The sequence below is a fragment of the Rousettus aegyptiacus genome, unplaced genomic scaffold, assembly GCF_014176215.1.
Source record: "Rousettus aegyptiacus isolate mRouAeg1 unplaced genomic scaffold, mRouAeg1.p scaffold_m13_p_16, whole genome shotgun sequence".
Lineage (NCBI taxonomy): Eukaryota > Metazoa > Chordata > Mammalia > Chiroptera > Pteropodidae > Rousettus > Rousettus aegyptiacus.
In genome coordinates, this window is record NW_023416291.1 from 48,547,560 (window position 1) to 48,567,142 (window position 19,583).

The 19,583-nt window shown below is 39.5% G+C and overlaps 1 protein-coding gene across 1 annotated transcript; it reads right to left on the reverse strand.

Annotated features, from left to right (window-relative positions):
• Positions 1-1,364: 1,364 nt before the first annotated feature.
• On the reverse strand, positions 1,365-19,232 carry TMA16 (translation machinery associated 16 homolog). Its single transcript, XM_016154579.2, has 7 exons — positions 19,076-19,232; positions 13,208-13,320; positions 8,498-8,535; positions 7,174-7,258; positions 5,857-6,005; positions 4,478-4,520; positions 1,365-3,055 (listed from the first exon to the last, which is right to left on the reverse strand). The coding sequence occupies exons 1-7, from the start codon at positions 19,076-19,078 to the stop codon at positions 2,875-2,877; spliced, it is 612 nt and encodes a 203-aa protein (XP_016010065.2). The 5' UTR covers positions 19,079-19,232; the 3' UTR covers positions 1,365-2,874.
• Positions 19,233-19,583: the final 351 nt, after the last annotated feature.

Here is a 19,583-nt window from a genome sequence, read left to right on the forward strand (position 1 = left end):
ATCCATTAAATCAAAAGAAAATGAGTTTCTGTTTTCTCGGTGATGCATAAAAAGGTAACGGCTGAACGTTGAGGAGGCTAGTTACTAAAAAGTCGAGCTAGAAAGTATGAAGTAGTAAAAAAAATCTCGAATTTAGAAAAATGAATGTATTAAGGAAACAATGAAATTGCTAAGCACTCTTGAGAATCCACTTGAGATCTGCAAACATGAACTGGAAAACGGTCTGTCTGACATTCACCAGCAATGGGTACGAAGGAGACAGACAACTGAGCCTTACTTGGTTTGGGTTTTGAAAGAGAAATGCTGTGCAGTCGGGGGCAGAGGAATTGAGGGCATGTGCAAGGAAGCGACTACGAACTCTGAATCTAAGCTGAACAAGAAAGAATCTGAAGACAAGAGACGGGTGATGTATAATGAGAGAATGAGATAAAAGTGTAGAACTTCGGCAATGGCAAAGGAGAAAACAGTCAATGGAGAATGAAAGGCTCGAAGCCAAGTTTAGAGGAGTTCCAGGTGTATCTAAGGATCTGGGCAGGCGTGATCACTGAGAGGCCTCTTACGAGACAGAGAAAAAGACTGAGAAACCTGAAAGCTGCAGTGTTCGATCTGCTATCACTACTGGGATCACTAACATGATTGAAATAGAAGAGGAATAAGCCGAGCTAAGGTTTTCAGTGAATGGGCAGAAGGTTCTTCTGGGAGGGAAGATAGTAAGGAAAGGCAGACAGGAAGAGAACTTTAGAGAACAAAGGGAGAAATTGTTTGAACGCGACAGTGCAGCGAAAAAGACACCTCTCCCGTCTCCTGCGCCGGAAATGCCAGGGATTTGAGTAGAAAAAGCTTCTGTTTGAGGCTCCCAAGTCCTAGGGAGAAACTTATGTTGGTAAGGCAAGGAAGTGACTAGGATATCAGGGGAAAAGGCCGCGAGGATGTCAGAGTTAGCTGTTCCGAGCTTAGATAGATCATCAGCCTATGACCATGGAAGTCTAACTCACCAATTTAGACCAGCAGTGAGCGAACTGGCAAGCAGGCCAAATCCAGCCTGCAGCCTATTTGTGGATGGCGACGAACTGAGAATGGTTTTTACATTTTTAAAGGGTGGTAAAATACACACACGCATGCACACGCACATGATTGTGCAACAGAAACTGCATTTGGCCTGAAACACCTAAAACATTTACTGTCTGGTTCTTACAAGAGAAAAGCTTGTCTGCCCCTAGTTGATATAGAAGTACCTACAAAGTGAGTTACCTTAACCCTGTTCCATGGCCATGGACTGCTGAAGCCAGCCCACAAAGATACAATACTGACCGAAAAGGGGTCTAGATAAGACGGCACAAATTACAACTCCAGAAAGAACATGCTCTATAAACAACGAGGATATCATTTATTTAAAAGCGGTACTCCAAAGACAAATCATCTCGTAAGCGACTTTGGTCCAGCCAGGAGTGACATAATAAATATGGACCTAAATAGTAAATTCATCCATTCGACAAATATTTATCTGTCCAGTTCTAAGCATGGTGGCTTGTTCTATTTTTTGCTTTGAGAGCATAGGGAAGACTGGGAACAAATGTTTGAGGGGGAGGAGATGCCATTTTCACGAGTCCTTCATCTAACATTAGGGCTTTTTAAATATTAGACAAAAGAATAGTTATTACTCGCTTTACTGTAATTCAGGACTCAGTTTTCAGAATAATTTTGAGACTATAAAAGGACCAAAAAACAGAAATCTTCCAATGACTACAGAGATAGAACTTCTTACGTAACCATTAAACCACACTCTCAGATTACTAAAGCAAAAAGCAAATCAGCATCATTTACATCGCTGCAAATGAAATAAGAACTTTAAGAAGTGAAATTATGAAAATAAATTTTATTTTTTATTTTCAAAAAAAGAAGCCATGATGCTTTAAATTGTTAACAAAACTTAATTGATAGCTAGTTAACCTCATATTGCATTAACGTTTTTTCTTAAAAATACCCAGATACATTTGCATTGCATCTTTTAGAAACAGACTGAAAGATACTTGCACTTAACGAGTTCTGTGAAAAACATTCTACTACATCCATGTTTTTCACGATACCTGTACTAAGAAATTATATCATGTCATTTAATCTATCTCTTAGATGAAAATAAACACACTTAAAAACAATTGGTTCTCTAATCATGAGGTCCGTTCCCACATAAGAGAAAGCAGAACATGAAATACAAACGGCGCTAACCTGAAATCATGTGTCTCCGCTGTCAAAGGTAACAGATCAAGCACGGGAGATCAACACAGCGAGAACAGTCACTCCTTTTCTTCTTTTACCATCTAATTGTGGCTCAAAGATAATAAATAAAAATAATGCAAGAGCCGTCAGTATATATGAATTCCGCATCATATAAACATTAAACCAAACTAGAGGTTTAATGTTTATGAGATTACTAAAACACTATTACTGAAAGACCATTTTGCTACCATCACTGCCCGAGAAGTACCCAAAGGACCCTTTTAGAAAACAGGTTGCTTTCCAAACCCCGAAATGTGAGATTACGTGACCCCACGCAAACATGAAGAAAAAAATGAAAGCATTCTCTGTCTTTATTCACATCGCTACCTCCTGTCCCGGAAATTCAGGTTAAATCAATCTTAAAGATCATCCTTTTAAATGACTATATCTTTTTTAGCAACTTGATGTAAATAAAAAGCAACATTCATTTTTAAATAAAAATCATAACACTGTTTTTGAAATCACAAGTGACATTCTCATCATGTAAGAGAATAAGCTAAACAGCAAATTCTCGTATCTAGACATTTACCATAATCGATTAGAGTGTAACTTCGAATAAACAGCTCTCTATTTATTTTCAGCTCAAGTTAAGGACAATTAGGCCACTGCAGTCATTTCTTCATCTGAGTCACCTGACTCATCATTTAATTCCAATTCCCCTAAATCTTTGTCTACAGTTGTGACAGTTTTCTTCTTGTACTTCTTGGGAACTGCATCGTTAGCACACATTTTTCTCATTTTAATGTTTGGCAACTTCTTCAGATCGAAATCCCATTCCCTAGATGAAAGAAAAAGTACAGTGGGTTGGCGGGGTGCGAGGTGGGGAAACAGGAAAGAGTCAATATTCAAAACTCTGGAAGGAGCAGAACAAAGTTTATGAATTTATAGCGAATTCAAATGCACTAGAAAGAAACAATATAAATGCATTAGAGAGACTCCCACATATTCAAAACTTCCAAAGCAATACAGGAGAATATTAGGCAGAAGTTACAAGGAGACTCTGTTCCATTCTTCCGTCCTTCCCAACCCAAACGCTTCTCTCAATCAGGCCCTACGGTGCCAAGAATCTCTCACCAGTGTGTCATGCCTGGCGAACCTCCAAAATGCAGTCAGAAAAGTTTTGCTTTTTGCACACAGTGGTTAAGTCACAGGTAAGTTTCAATGATCAAACGACTTTTATGGTTATATAAGAGAACTTCATTTTTCAACCTCCGCCTTTATTGTGACGATCCTATGTTCATTTATTTACTTTAGGAGCAACGTAGAGATTGTTTTGAGAACTGAACTCCAACCAGCAATACTAACAGTCTATGCTAATTTTGTCTCTCATATCTGGCTTTCTTTGGGGGAAGCAGAACATACAAAGTTTTAGAAATAAAGAGCATACATATATCTAATTAATTAATACTATAAACAAACAAACAAACACAAAGATGTAAAAAGAATCTTAAGCTCCATGTATCTGAACAAACGCAAACTACTTCTTATATATAATGATAAATTTGATTGGAGCTCATATTTTATACATATTAAATACTAAGTAATTTTCTATGAATTCAGAAGTATAAAAATATAAAATAAGCTGAAAGATTTCAAAGAATATGAATGGATTTCAATTTATCTAATTTCGATTAACATATAACATTTCAAACCTATCAGCATGGTTAAGACCAAAATGCTTAATAAAAATCACTGTTCCAAAGACAAAGAAGCCATGTTTGCAAACTGAAAAACTAAAATCCTATTCAGTGGTGCCTCTGGTCAAAACAGAGCACTGTCAGAGCGACCACGGGACCTCCTGCTTCTGGAAGACTCAGTCCTTCCCCAGGCATCAGTTCCCGTTAACCAACTTCTCCAAAAGAGGGCGCTGTGAACAGTTTGGAAATGTGACTCTGAGCCATCAAATCCGTTTCTGTTATTTTATCTTTCTATAAAATAAGAATTGGAGAAGAACAGTGAGATGTTCTCTTAAGTACTATATTAAAGTATTTTAAAGTATTTTGAAATAAAAGCACATCACTGTCATTTCAGTGTATACCTGGTGTTTCAAATAAACACGATTTAGGAAAATTGATAAAACAGAAAAGCTTAAAAAAACGATTTTCCTTCAGATCTAATGTCTAGATTCAAAAAGGAAGAAAGTTGATGTCTCATGTATTTTACACACAGTTTCACGGAACAATAAAAATGACAGACTCACCTAAAAGTTTTCAGATTCCCAGCATTTACAATATCTGGAATCTCTGAGAAAGAAAATAATTTATGTTCGTTAGGCAATGTTTTCTAAATTACAACATTTTAGTTTCCTCATTTATTATCTCAGATACAACAAATAATAATTGACAGACAGCAGGACTATCCAAAGCAAAACAAAATATCAAAGCATTGTCATACTGCCAGATGAAAGTAAGTTTTGCAAGTATAAAGGGCTTAGTTTAAGAAGATGATTTAAGAAGAATGATATTAAATAATAAATTCTAGCACAGAATTTGTAAAACAAAACCAAACCACAGAGTCCTTCCTTATCTATAGTTTCACTTCCGAGGTTTCGGTTATCTGAGAGATCCTGCAGTCCGAAAATATTAAATGGAAGATTCCAGACATAAACAATTCATCGCCACCCTTCTGAGGAGCGTGATGAAATCTCACAACACCCTGCCCAGGACGTGAACCATCCCCTTGCTCAGAGTATCCGCTCACCTGCCTGTGAGCCACTCAGCAACTGCCGGGGGTATCAGATCCGCTGTTGCGGCCTGGCAGAGCTTGTGTTCACATCACCCTGATTTTACTTAACAGTGGCCCCAAAGCGCAGGCAGTGATGCCGGCAAGTCGGACGTGCCAAAGAGAAGCTGGAAAGTGCTTCCTTTAACTGAAAGGTGAGTATACGGCACATCTAGCAAATTATGTTGCCAGACCAACTGATTTTTTTTTTAAGAGAAGCCAGAAATCTACATTTTTTTTTTCATGTAAAATCACCACGTATTTTTATAAGGACAATTAATAAGCCAATCAAATATCATTTGTAGGCCATATATAGCCTTAGGGTCCTCAACTATTTGGGGGCTTTGCATGCCTTAAATACCCTCTCCCATGAAGTGTTTTTCTTCAGTGTTGGGAACCTAATAACATACTCGTCTTTAGGAAAGGTAAGAAATGTGACAATGCTAGAAATTACTATTTGATTTCTACAGTTTCTCAAGAATAACTGCAAAAAGTATAGCTTGGTGCCACAAGAATCACAAAGACAAGGACACGTACCTTCTAAAGAAACAAATGGATTTGGAGATGGGCAAGTGATAACTCTGCAATAAAGCAAACGGGGATGTGCCCAAGGGGACGGGGAAACTTAACTTTTACATTAGAAAGATATGATGTCACTGTCACAACTGATAGTTTTGTGATGTAGAAAAAAAAAAAAAAAAAAAGAATTAAAATTAGTCCGTATACTCACAAAAGAAAGAAAATCAAAGGAAGAAAACCCAACTAAACTAAGTAGAATAATACACCTTTGGCATGAACCGCAGAGCTGCCGCTGCTCTGTGTTTGAGAAAGAAAGAAAGAAAGAAAGAGCGCGCGCACCCAGGCCGTATCCTCCGTACTGCTGCCGCTCCCGCGCCAGCGTCTGTCTGATGACCGTCTCGCGGGCACAGTGCCGCCTTCCCTGCCTGGCTCTGATGCTGTTGTGTAGCTCGATCTGCTCCAGCTCACTGCTGAATCGATCTAAGTACCTGAAAAGCCAGAAGATGATTCGAGTCACCAAGTTTGTATATTTGGCTGATATTAGTTCATTGAAACAAAGCCTAGCTTTCGCTTGTCCTTTGAATTTTTGTATTCCTCCGAGTTCAGGTCCTCAGACCTCAGCCCTTCCCAGGATAACTCGACCATTCCCCAAATGTTAGCAACCAAATCGCTGCCTGTTATTAAAGTATCTGTTAAACTCCGGATCTTCGTATCCGGCCACCTTCTGGACGTCTCCATTTGGATGTCCCGTAGAGGCTTCACACAGCAAAACCGAGTAGGTCCTTATCCCTGTCCCCACCCATCCCCTACCGAACCTGCTCTCTCTTCGGCTCCGTATCTTAGCAAACAGTATGACCATTCGTCCAGTTGCCCAAATGAAGAATGTAAGTGTCCCTCTTGATTCCTCTCTCTCCCTTTTACACCACGTCTACGTTTCCACTGAAGATTGAGACGTCTACCTTCTTCACAGCTCTGTAATCCGTTTCTCTTCATCACACTGCTACTAACCAAGCAGAGGCAACCAGCATCTCTTAGCTGAATTACGGCATCAGCCTCTCAACGGCGTCCTGGCCAGAGCCATGCTCCCTGGGACCATAATTCTCATTCTCGCTACTATGACCTTTCCAAAGTTTAAATATGATCACCTCGGGTGCTTGCTATAAAAGCCTCCCATGGGTCCCAATGTCCTTTGATGAAGTCCAAATTCTTAAAATGATACTGATGTCTTCAATGAGTTGACTGTCACCTACCTGTCATGATTCTCTCCTTGAACCTGTTATGTCAGTCATAGTAGATGTTTGCTGGGTCACTGTATATGTCACTCTCACCTCTAGGCCTTTTGGATTTGTTCTCTCTGTCTAGAGGCTCTTCAAACTACCTTACCTCAAACTGCTAACCTCTAGCCTTCTGCTGTCATTTTAGATGCTATTTCCCCAAGAAACCTTTCCAGGTCCCAAGAACCTTGGATAACCACCACTCCGAGGTCCAGAAAAGTTACAACCTACTGAAGTTGAGAGGCTAGGATATGAATCCGAAGTCTTTTCAATAACAAAGGCATCTGGCCTTCTCTAAATCCAGAACAGAACTCTGTCTCTTTAAGAACCTGATACAAGAATTCCTTTTGCTGACTCTGTTCATAACATGTCTAGTCTTTACCTTTCAATTAATTCACAAGCATCCTTCTTTGAATATCCTGCTTTCTGGGGATCAAGGTGATTTCGAAACCACTGCAGTTTTTCACCTATAACAACAAGCACCAAGATAAACACAAGTCACCATTTAAGCAGGGGTATTCATTATAATTTTCAACTTTGATGTGTTTAAAACAGTATCAAAATTTATTTCAATGCTAAATATAAAGACTTGTGTGGGCTCAAAGCTAATTAAACCAGTCTGCAAGAAATTAAATTGTCACATTTTAATTTGGAGAAGAGACAGGGATAAGAGGGTCGCTTTTCTGCATATTTAACCAATAAGGATGCAAGAAGTTAAAAAAAGAGAATACTTTCATATAACATGAAGTTCTAAGTATTTAAAAAGCAAAGGATAGAACTTATCTAAAATAAACTGAAAACTTAATTAGATTAATGGTGAAAATGGTACTTGCTGAACATTTAATAAGCAGCGGGCACTATGTCAAGAGCTTCACAATCCTATGAGGGTTAGTACTATTATTATTCTCATTTACACATGAGAAAGGTTAAGTAACCTGTCCAGGGCCTCAAAATTAGTAAATTCATTAAGCACAGAACATCTGCCAGACACAAAGAACTAACAGACCTCACTGTTAAAACTAAATCAGACCATCGGGGTCACTTTCAGTGAGATTTCTCAGTATTAGAGATAAAGAAATGGCCCTACCCAGATACTAATGACCCATTTAGAAATACTATTCCATTATTTGATGAAGCATTAGAAAAAAAGTTCAAATATCTTTAATTTGTAATAAAGCCTAATGGCACTATTTTGAAATCTCAGGCTTATCTGTAAAAATTTACTAACAATAAATTTGATGCCCCCTCCCAAAAAAAGATTGTATCTGTGTCCACATAATTACATATGAATTGCTGTTTCCAAATTACTTAAGCCTTAATTCTAATGGTTAAGGGGCTAGAATTAAATTCAGCTACAGAGAGATGATAGATGATTAGATAGAAAGATGATAGATAGATAGATAGCTAGATAGATAGATAGATAAGATGGATGGATGGATGATGGATGGATGGATGGATGGATGGATGGATGTAGGTAGGTATATATAAACCAAATAATTCCTGAAAAACTGAGCTAAACATTATTAACAGTTTTAAGAGCTTAATAACTGATTTCATTTCGTTTTGTTATAATCAAGTCTGGTAAAGAAAAATTCACTTAGATAAAAATAGTTATTTCGGCAGGTAAGTTAAAAGAAAAATAGGTATAGGGCAGAACTTCAATCGACTCTAGCCAGAACAGCAAATAAGTAAGTAAAGCCACTTACCAACAAGGTTGAGACGCAAAGCCTTTTCATTCTTCAACCTTGGAAGAAAAGGTATGTAATGTATTAGAAGATTTCCAAAGCAAGTTTTAAATATCTGTCAAAACGACAAAAAGAAAAACTGCCTAAAGAACCTAATTCAAAGATCATTCTTTCATACTTATGAAATTAATTGTATTAATACAGAAACACTGAACACCATGCTTCTCTTTGAAATCATTGGATGGAACAAAATGTTATTTAGAAACATTTTTTTTAGCTCTTCAATAACTAAAGGACACCTATAAAACAAATCAATTTTGAAAACACAAATGAGAGCTTGACTGCATTATGAATGTTCAGGCGGGTTTTGTAACATGCAGAATATCTGTGCACAAAAGAATAATGAATCCCTTCTAGAAGAGACTGAGTGCTACCACCAAAACCAAAATACATTTCTTTTAAACTTCAACAAGAACAAAACGGAATGTTTACTTTTCATAAAGTTGAAAAGAATTATAATAATAATAATAAAAAAGAACTCATTTATTCTTAGAAAACAGTCTAAGTAATATATGCCTTCTTTTGTTGATATTCATTTAGAACTAATTCATTCAGAAGAGATCTTTGGATAGTTTTTGCCACACTTGACACTACCCGCTAGGGATACAGAAATGAACAAAAACCCGCTGTCCCCACCCTAACAAACCAGACCAGGTTTACTCTCCCACTTTAAACAATTAGAAAACTGGAGAATAAAATGAAGTCTCTTTTATAAAAAATAAATAAATAAAAAATAAAATTAAGCCAAAGACTGGGAGAAAACATTCACCATACCAAAAACAAACAAATAGACTTACAAACAGAATATATAAACGGTTCTTCTTACTTAATGATAGATAAACAACTATCTATCTGTTGTTTAAGATAGACACTGTTAACGTTGGAAAATTTTCAAATGGCCAACTTCTGCTTCCATTGTTTAATATTAAACAGGGTGTAGTTCTAGGAGATATTCTGTGCAAAGATATGCTAATGTTAAGGGTGCAGTTATCCTGTGTAAAGATGTGTTAATGGCCAGCCTCTGCTTCTGTAAACCTGCTTGCTTGCTAGAGGGGGTTTTAGGGCTTTTTAAGCTATCCCCTCTGGAGGCTCAGGGCTGATTCTCTAGTGGGGAGAGTCAGTCCCCGGCCCACTAATAAAGGCTCATAATGAATCTCAATTGGCTCCGTGAGTCTTAAATTTGAACGCACCACAACAATACCAAAAAGGACAAAAGAGTTTAACATCAAATTTTTTCATCAAACGAAAGGCATACAAATGACCATAAGCACATCGAAAGATATGTAACATTGTCAACCATCAAGATTACTACGTGTGCAAATTGAAACCACACTGAGATACTACTGTACACCTACTAGGTTGGCTAAAATTAAAAAAAAAAAAAAAAAAAATCTGATAATACAACATGCCTGAGAGGATACGGAGCAAATGAATACTTATACACTGGTGGTGAAACTATAATAGTATGATCATTTTTAAAAAGGCAATTTCTTACATACTTAAATAACACCCCTTTCATATGACCTACAATTCTTAAAAACTTAATTTCTTATAACGACCCAGCAATTCACGTTCTATGAACTGAATGAAAAATGAGAACATTTCTACCCAAACATCATGCTGAGAAATGTGGCTATGCTGAGAAATCATAAAACAAAGCTAAAATCATGATACAGAATAGCCATTTGCTGCCTACAAATTCTGCATTGCTTGAAATGCGCTAGTCTTCAAACCACACTAGTTTCTTTTAGTATCAACAGAAGCCATATCTCGCATAGGTCTAAATTAGAGCATTCGGATACTAAGGACGAAGAACGTGTTTGAAATCTTACTCTGTTGCTTCTCACTCCTGCACCACCTCTAAGCAGTCAGCGGACATCAGTAACAGTCCATCGGATCAACCCGGCAGGTCCGTATTCTCTACCACGGGCCAAAGGCGCTGCGTCCTGACGGGTACTGTCCCTCGTTCCCCACCCCCCACCGCCACCTCTCTTTCTCCCTTAAAAAAAAAAAAAAAAGCCTAAGGAAGTGGTACAAAGAATCCTGGGTTCCGTGAAAAGGTACAGAGACTGGACACAAGCTTCCTGGCCACCTGTGTTCCTGAGAAAACTAAGCATCTTCGGTGGGCAGACGGCGGCAGAAGGCGGTAGTATCTATGATGGTCTCCGCTGATCTTTGCTCTTGATAGTCGTGTCTTTGAGTGTGGCTGGACCTAGTGACTCACTTCCAACAAATACAACAGCGCGGCAGTGATGGATGTCATTCCTAAATTAGGTTACAGTGACGGTCTTTTATCTTGGTCACCGCCTCTTGCTCTCTCTCCGAGCCTTTGCTCTGGAGGAATCAAGCTGTCGAGTCGTGAGTAGCCCTGCGGAGAGGCTCACGTGGCAAGGAACTAACGTCTCCAGCTAACTGCCAGCAATGACTTGAAGCGTGCCGACAGCCGTGTGAGCAAGCCTGGAAGCAAAGCCTCTGAGACGCATGCAGTCCCAAACAGCATCTTGACTGTGACCCTGTGAGCCCGAAGCACCCAGTTAAGTAGCAGCTGGGATTCCTGATGGAGAAACCATGTGTATTTCAAGCTGTTTAAGATGCGTGGTATACTTAATCTCATGCAGCAATCAGTAATTAAAGCAGTATTTGATAACTGCTACTCGTTTCTCAAAAACTACAGGCACCTTAAGGTCAAGTTGAAGTCCCATCGGTACCTTTTCTATCATCCTGCTTACCGCTATCCCAACAGTCTGAGTATCTTGTCACAACCAACTTTTGAAAACACACCACTCAGCATCTCTGTCTTGCTGGAAGTGGTGCCCCGGTGCAGGAGATGAGCAGCGTGCCAAGATGCTAACTGCGACCATGCTTCCGTTTAAATAAAAAATGATTCATGGCCAGTGATGCTGACACTCAAAACTGACACCATTTCATGCGGCAGGCGACATGCTAAAAAGCTCCGTTCTCGGGGTTACTTCGTCTTTGTTTAATTGGACTCAGAGCTCTCTCTGTAGGAACGGCCCCATCTCCAGGTTGTTTCTGGGAAAAAAATCAGCAGTAATTGTCCAAGATCGTGGCTACCTGAACAATATTACCAGTTGGAGGCTAACAAAAGCCTGACCAAAAAATCTGAAAGGAAAACCTGGGAAATGGAAGGTCCCCAGAGGGCTTTGGAAAGCTAGCTCCAACCTATCCCTGGGAATCGAGAATGCTGTGTGCATATTCGGGACTGGTGCATGCCAAGAAGAGATCCGAGAAGCTCCTCACCTCTCACCTCTGCCAAACCCTGAGGCTCTGTGCGAACAAGAAACGAATCCTAAGCAAACTGCAACGGGGGCGTTGAACGCATGGCCGACAGACGCTCGGGGTCCCTCGACAAAGGCTGAGAGAACTCTCAGCTAAAGGCATTCTGAGAAATCCCTGTCTCGATGTTAGCTGACCGCTGACTGAGCAGAAATGTCAGTGGCCGAACACAACAGACTTCACGAAATCGGTCCAGAAAAAGACACGAAGCAAACGGCAGCAACGAAGCAGCACACCTGGAGAAGCGTAAACGCGTATGTGTGTGTTCCACCTTCCTTCTCATTTAAGACAAAAAGCCAATAATCATGAACTGTGTTCATGGCCTTAAAATGTCTAAAGATGTCATTTATATGGCGATAACAGTACAAAGGCAGGAATAGAGCGAATTTTCGCATACTATTGAAATGAACTTTAACCTCAATTAGATTGTTTAAGATGTAATCTCCAGGGCGACAACTAAGAAATAACTCAAAAACATATACAGTGATCTCTACTTTCCTAAATGATTTCCATATTCCTAAATCAAATTACTAAATCAATTCTCAGTCCTCATATGGATCAACAGCAAATGATACACGGGTCGATCATCGCCTTCTCTCTGAAACGCTATCTTTCTTTCCCTCCTCGGTCTCACTTGGTGGGTCCTCCTTTTTCCAATCTCTCCAGGGTGAAGGGCCTCTGGACTCAATCCTCGGCTCCCTTCTAAGTCTCACCCACGCTTACTCACTAGGTGACCCAATTTAGTCTCATGGCTTGCAGTCCTATGTGGATGCTGATGGCTCCCAAATTTGCGTCTACATCCCACCCCAGCTCCTGAACACAGGACTAAACACACCTGGAGAAGCGTGAACGGGTATTTGTTTGTACCACCTTCCTTCTCATTGAAGACAAAAGAAACAATAATCATGAACTGTGTTTATGGCCTTAAAATGTCTAAAGATGTCATTTATATGGCGATAGCTGCCCATTCAATATCTTTTTATGTCTAATATGTACTTTAACCTATATGCCCAGTGTATATATATATAGATATATATAGATACATAGGTGCATAGCTCACTCTCTCACACCTTTTAGCTCTGCTTTTCACCAACGCACAATACGAATTCTTCAGAGAAGACTTCCATGACTACCCACTGTACAATAGAACTTCCCCCTCGCTCTCCATCCCATAGGCCTTTTTAGTTTTTCTTCATTGCACTCATCACAACCTATTTAAATTTACGTACCTGTTATAGGTAAGGTCTGTAAGAGCTGAATTCATGTTTGGTTTTACCTTCAAGGCATAGAACATACCTAACACATTCATTAAAGGAAGACGAGGAATATTGAGGAGGGAGAAATGCACAATGCAAATGAGAAAAAGACACTTACTTTTCCTTTCTTTCTTGTTTGTGGGCCTCTCTTGTAATTTGAGCTGCTTTTCTACTATATGGATGGATGACCTTTTTTTCCCGTCCTGCATTTTTCCCCTTTGGTGCTTTAGGCTAAAATGTAAGAAAACGTATGACATATACGTCAGAGACAAAAGTGATTTCTGTCAAAAAAAAATTTCTTCAGAAATAAAATTTTAAAACCGCAATATAACAGAAAAACTGTGAGCCAGAAACACCATACTAGGAATCAGGAGATAAGCCACACCTTTTAAATAATTCAAAGTCTTTGTTTCCATGGTCATAACAGAAATGATATATTCAGAACTACTCTCCGTAAGGTAAGGAAATAATGAAACGGAAAGGGTCAATAAACCCAGCTCTTCGACTGCTCCATCTTCAATACAGAGAATGCAGATAGTGCGAGGACACAAAGTTGGAAATTTCTATTCCAGGTAAGAAAGGTAAGGAGGAGGCAGGATACATAGCACGTTAATGGCAGCTTGATTGTAGAAGTTACACATATTACACAGCGAACCAAACAAAGTCAAAGGTGGGCTCATAGGAAAAGAGGAACGGAGAAAATAATGGAGTCCCTCTCCAAATTAGCATACCCGAAAGGAAACAAATTATTTTCCCATTTTTCCCATTCAAGTCTTATGCCAGTTAACTAGGTCACAATTTAATCAGTGCTCTAAACTAGGCATTTCAATAATTCTTTCTTCCTACATAATTCTGTATCTTATCACACCTGTTATTATTTAGGAAGTAGGTTTGCCTTCCTATGATTGAAACCCAAAATAATAATGGCTTAACCCAGATAAAATTTAGTTCTGTCATGTCAAAAGTAGAAGCTGGAGGCTCTGCTCCACAAAGCCCTCAGAGATCCCGGCTCCTTTCACCTCATTTTCTGCCATCCTTGGGCTATACAATCTTCTGCATATCTATACAGTCCAAGATGGCCTAATGCCAGCTCTAAACCCCAGCCAGTGAGAAACAGGAAAGAAAATCAAAAAGCACACACTTTCCTTTAAGAGCAATAATTTGGGAAGTTGCAGATTCTTCAGCTTGCATCCCACTGACCAAAATTTAATCAGAGGCTTATATGAGAGAGGGTTGCAAATACAATGTTTAGTCTTGGAAAAAAATAATCATACAGGAAAAGGAAAGTCTATTATAGAGGACAGCTGTCTCTAACATACTTAATGCTCCACAGGCCAAGTGTTTCTAGAATCTCTTCAAAATATTGTTCCTGCCTTAATTCAGCCTCATCTTTCATGACTATGGTGGTCTTTAGGTTCTCACTAGTCCTTTCGTCATGGAAGTCACAGAGATTATTTTTCTACAGCACTAACTCTACTAGCTCAGTTAGGTCCCAAGTCTTTAACCTGGAAAACCACCTACACGACCTCCGTCCCCAGCACCTTTCTCTTTCTTAAAAGTGTCAGCATCTCATTCATACTGAACTTCTGGCCATTTCCGGGACACACCTTGCTGTTTTGTAACATCTTGAGACTGTACTTATTACCTCTGCCTGAAAAATCTGTTTCCTCACTTGTCCTTTGATAGGACAAGTCAAAGTCATTTCTTCTGTAAAACTCTCCCGGTAGAATTAAAATGACCACCAATGTCTCATTTACACATTCATTCATTCTTTCAACAGACATTTACTAAAATATTCGACAGAGATGTATTGCTCACTTCTTGATAAACCTGACCAGAGATGACAGCTCGAAATGAAAAACCCAGAATGGTACTGAAAGTCGGTTCCAGTTATAAGGGAATATAGAGTAAAACCATCATAAAAAAAGTATGTGCATCCCTTTGTGTGTCTCTCCGCACATGTAGAGGTTGGGGAGAGGGATGAGGATTTTTCATGCATGAGGTTTACCTAGCAAGCATGAATCAACTAAAAACTTTCAGAATTCATGGTAGGTTGCCCCTAAGGTGGCCTCCAATGAATCCCACCTCCTGATATTCATACCCATGTGTAACCCTCCACCCTCGAGTGTGGACCTAGTGACTTATTTTTAATAAACAGCATTTGACAAGTAATGAGAGTTCAACACCGAGGTTAGGTTTCGGAAGGACTGGCTTCTCTCTTGCCTACTCTCTCTTTTGCTCTCTCATTTGGCTTGCTCTCATGGAAACCATGAGGCAGTGAGCTGCCCAGTGGAGAGGTCTAATTGACAGATAACTGAGGGAGGCCTCCAGCCAACAGCCAGTGAAGAACTGAGGCCTGCAGTCCAATAGTCCACAAGATGGATGTACCAAGAGTGAGTGAGCTGGGAAGCGGATCCTCCCAAGTTGTGTCTTGGGATTAAACCACAGCTATACCTTGATTGCAACCTTGTGGGAAACCTAGAGGCAGAAACCTGGTAAGCCTGAGAAGCCACCCAATTTGGGGATAACTTGTTACACAGATAGGGAAAACTAATACAAGACCCTGTCCCCCCCAATAAAAAACCGAAGACATGCTCTTTAAAAAGATATCTTTGTTTCATATCCTAACAAATAAAATGAAACAAAAGTCACAAAAATCTCAAGGAAAAAAAAAAAGCTCGCTGAAGCCACTAAAATTTAACAACTAAAGTTACAGAGCCATGTAACACTATTTCAGTAGTATGTTCAAGTCTATAAAAAAAATTTCCTTTAAAAATTTAAAAACTTTCTTTAGAATAAGAAATAGTTTGATACCCTTGGAGTATGAAAACGTCCTCATAGCTTTAGAAGATCACTAAGAACCTCTGAGACTGAGTACAGAGAAGGTACAAAGAAACTGAACTTGTATTCTGACTCAACTGTAGTGTATGATTCCTTATAATAACTTATTCATGAAAAGGTTACCTCAAGGTAGGGTATGTATATATAATAAGACACAGAAATATGTACAATAAAACATTAAATATCAAAATGTTTTCATGTTTTAAAATATATTGCAAGAAAAACGACAAAATGCTTCAACAGGAGAAAATTGAAGTAAAACTCTATTAATAAAATGTTAATCTATTAAGGACTCGATTAAATATCTCTTAACTAAAAACGCAATCAATCTCCATTAGTCGGAGGGGTTCTCCAAATTTATTTTGTAAGAGTATCTGACAATTCATGACCAGTACAGAATATAAACATATAACAAAACTGGGGAAGAGAGCTTAAGGTATATTTTCTATGGAAGATTAACATTTTATGTTTTAAAAGCAACAAAGTTAACTTTCAAAGATATAGAAAAAATACAATTTCTTTTCATAGACGGTTTTGAATAACTATGCCACCTTTGAAAAGTTTCTAGCGGCATGGAAATATTCCAGTCAGAAATCCTTCATTGAAAGTATCTTTCCTACAATCTTAGTGATTACTTCAGAAAACTGATTCTAAGCTATTCTTTATATTCAGAATTTAGAGTAATGGAAACACACAAATAGTTTACTCGGGAAAAAAGCAACAGAGAGGTATTTCCGGGGGTGATATGCTTCATACATTCCTGTTAAAATGAAAAATAACAAGAAGAAACAGGAAGTAGATTGGTAGTTGTCAGGGGTGAGCGGTGGGGCAAGCATATGAATGACAGTGATCAGTGGGTACAAACTTCCAGTTATGAAATAAATAAGTTCTGGGGATGTAATGTACACCATTGTGACTATAGTTAACAATACTGTATTGTATACTTGAAAGTTACTAAGGAAGTAAATCTTAAAAGTTCTTACAACGGGAAAAACAATGGAACAATGCTAAGTAAGGGATTATTAACTAAGCTTGTTGTGGCAAAAATCTTATATATGTATAACAAAACATGTTATACATATTAAACTTACACAATGTTATATGTCAATTATATCTCAATACAGCTGAGGGGGAAAAAGATGTATTAGTATTTGGCTGATTTGTTGTTACAGCTTACATTTATAAGTGTGAACCCAACAACACACAATTCTTGTCATTAAGGAATATGTAGGTAGTCAGCTATAGTTAATCCCCACGGTAACTAAAGGGAGAATGATGGTACACTTTTTAATGGTTTATAATCCAGCTAGGTAGATAAGCGCACTTAAACTCTATAATAGGCTTACATTTAAAAAGAGAGACTAGCACCAAACTTAAAAGCACTAAAACTTTTTTAAATGCAGAAAAAGTGTTGGGGGGGATGGATTAGTTTGAAAAGATTTGTGTTGGAAGTTATGTAAATTACATCAAGTGAAAAAAAATATATATATATAAAGAATAAAATGAAATAAAGATTCATGTTAGTTAAGTTTTGATATAAGAAAAGGTATGAACTTTTGAAGCTCCAGGAAACATTCACAGTAAGGGAAAATAAATGAACAAAGAAACAAAGGTGGACAACTACAAGCTGTACTGTTACTATATACTACTATTACTAAAGTTAAATACAACTAACATGTACTAAATATGAGATCAAGATAATTGGTTTATATTTAATTTTCACAATTTTCTGAGGTAGGCACTATGGCTATCCCAATTTAATAGATACGACAACTGACATTACTTAGCAAAGACAGCCGCCAGCCTCAGCCCACTGGGCTACCACAGCCCACGTTCTGAGCTCTACTGAAATAAGTTTACAGTAACGGATAAAAGTCTAGATAGAAAACCTCCAGTACTGAGCTGAGTTTAAATTCAAGAGAGGATGCAGCAGAGTCATGAAGACCTACCAGAAAAAATGACAGGGCAAGAAATGCGCCAAGGAGAACGGATTTATAAGTCAATCTTTTGACTCTTACCATAGGGCAATATGTTCCTACTATAGCCTGACAAAGTGAAGTTCCGATAGGGACAACTACAACCAAATATCGACCAAGCCCTGAATCACTCACACGATCACATTATTAATGTTTTAATGTTCCACTCTGAAAAGGAAAGGCTATGAAAGAAAATTATAAAGGGTTGGGTATAGCACAAGTGTAGTGATAAGTAAAAAAGAATGGATTTACACAAATGTGAATATAATCTAAAGCAAAGACTATAGATAAGACATGAAAGACAAAAATGACAGCCAAACAAACAAACGAACAGGTTGAGTCAGAGTACCATAACGTTTACCAGGTTAAAAACTTCCTTATGTTGTTTTTACTAAAAACTAGTTGAAAATGAATATTAATAAAACATGATCCCATTCAAGAATTATATTATTCTAAAGGACATAAGAAGTGAAAAAAAGCACGAAGAAACCACAAACAGTTTTGAAATACAAACGTTAAGTGGTAACTATAAAGAAAAGCAAGGGAATTATAAATACAGAATTTAGATATTGTTTCCCTTTGAGAGGCTACTGAAGGTTATAGGATCAAGGAGGCCAAGAGAGGCTTTCAAAAGCTATGCTGTCTTATTTCTTTAAATGGATAATGGATTAACAACAGTACTTCTACTACTAATCTGTATTCTTTAGGTGTTATATAAACACTCTTTTACGTCCGCTCAATTTTTATAAGAGTAACAAGAACCCACGCTGTCTACATCGGCCGGAGCGGGGTACAGGTGTATGGAAGAAGCGCTCCCACGAGTTTTGCCGACTCCTTGTAACCCCCTACACTGGTGAGTAGCGAAAAATGGAAAGGTGCGGATTTCCCCCCTGTCGAGCGGGACCAGAGGCCTGGAAGTTTAGGCACGGGGCGAAAAGTGGCAGGGCGCGCTGCGTGCGCTTCAGAACTCAGAGGCGGAACCCGACGGTCGGGACGCTGGGCCGGGGGCCCTCCTTCGAGCTGCCTAGCCCCCCGACCCCTGCGTGCAGCCCAGTAGAATCGCTTCGCATCCTCTTCTCTCCCAGCTTCCCAAGACCCACCCCCCCCCCCAGACGGATGGGAGCCTTCCAGGGAGACAAGCGGGTTCAGGGGAGCGGGAGGGGCCCCACCATGGCGACGTCCCCGCAGCCCCGGGGGGAGCTTCTGCACTCCGGACCGCGGCAACCTCACCGCCTGCAGCACCAGCAGCTCACCGTGGGAGTCCTGCCCAAACGCACGTGGGGCCGAAGCAGCCGGGGCGGAGCCGACCGGAAGAGGCGGGGCGAGTACGTGTGTCTAAGTCGTCCGGGGGAACCGAGGCCGTGTCTTTTTGGCCCGAGCTGGACTTTTCAGCCGTAACCCAGCGAGCCGCCTCCCTGCGAAGTCGCAAGACAAGGTGGGGGGGAGCGTGGGGCGGGAGGGTGACCTTGACCCCGCGCCGAGTGCGAGGCGGGGTTTCGAGCGGTGCTTAAAGACGCGTGACGCTCCGTGCCCGGACTTGGATCTTGAGCATCTGCCCCGGTGCACAGATCCGGGGCCCCTTTCTCGCAGAGGCTGGCCCCCTCCCGGGCACACTGCTCAGAAATGACAAAATGACCCCCCACTTCAGTCCAACACCCCCTCACTCAGTAACTACTG

Coding starts and splice junctions, on each gene's coding strand:
- TMA16 (XM_016154579.2), bottom strand. Junction 4,521..5,856: donor GTACGGAGGATACGGCCTGG/GTGCGCGCGCTC, acceptor TTTCTTTCTCAG/AGATTCCAGATATTGTAAAT. Junction 3,056..4,477: donor GGGAATCTGAAAACTTTTAG/GTGAGTCTGTCA, acceptor TCTTTCATCTAG/GGAATGGGATTTCGATCTGA.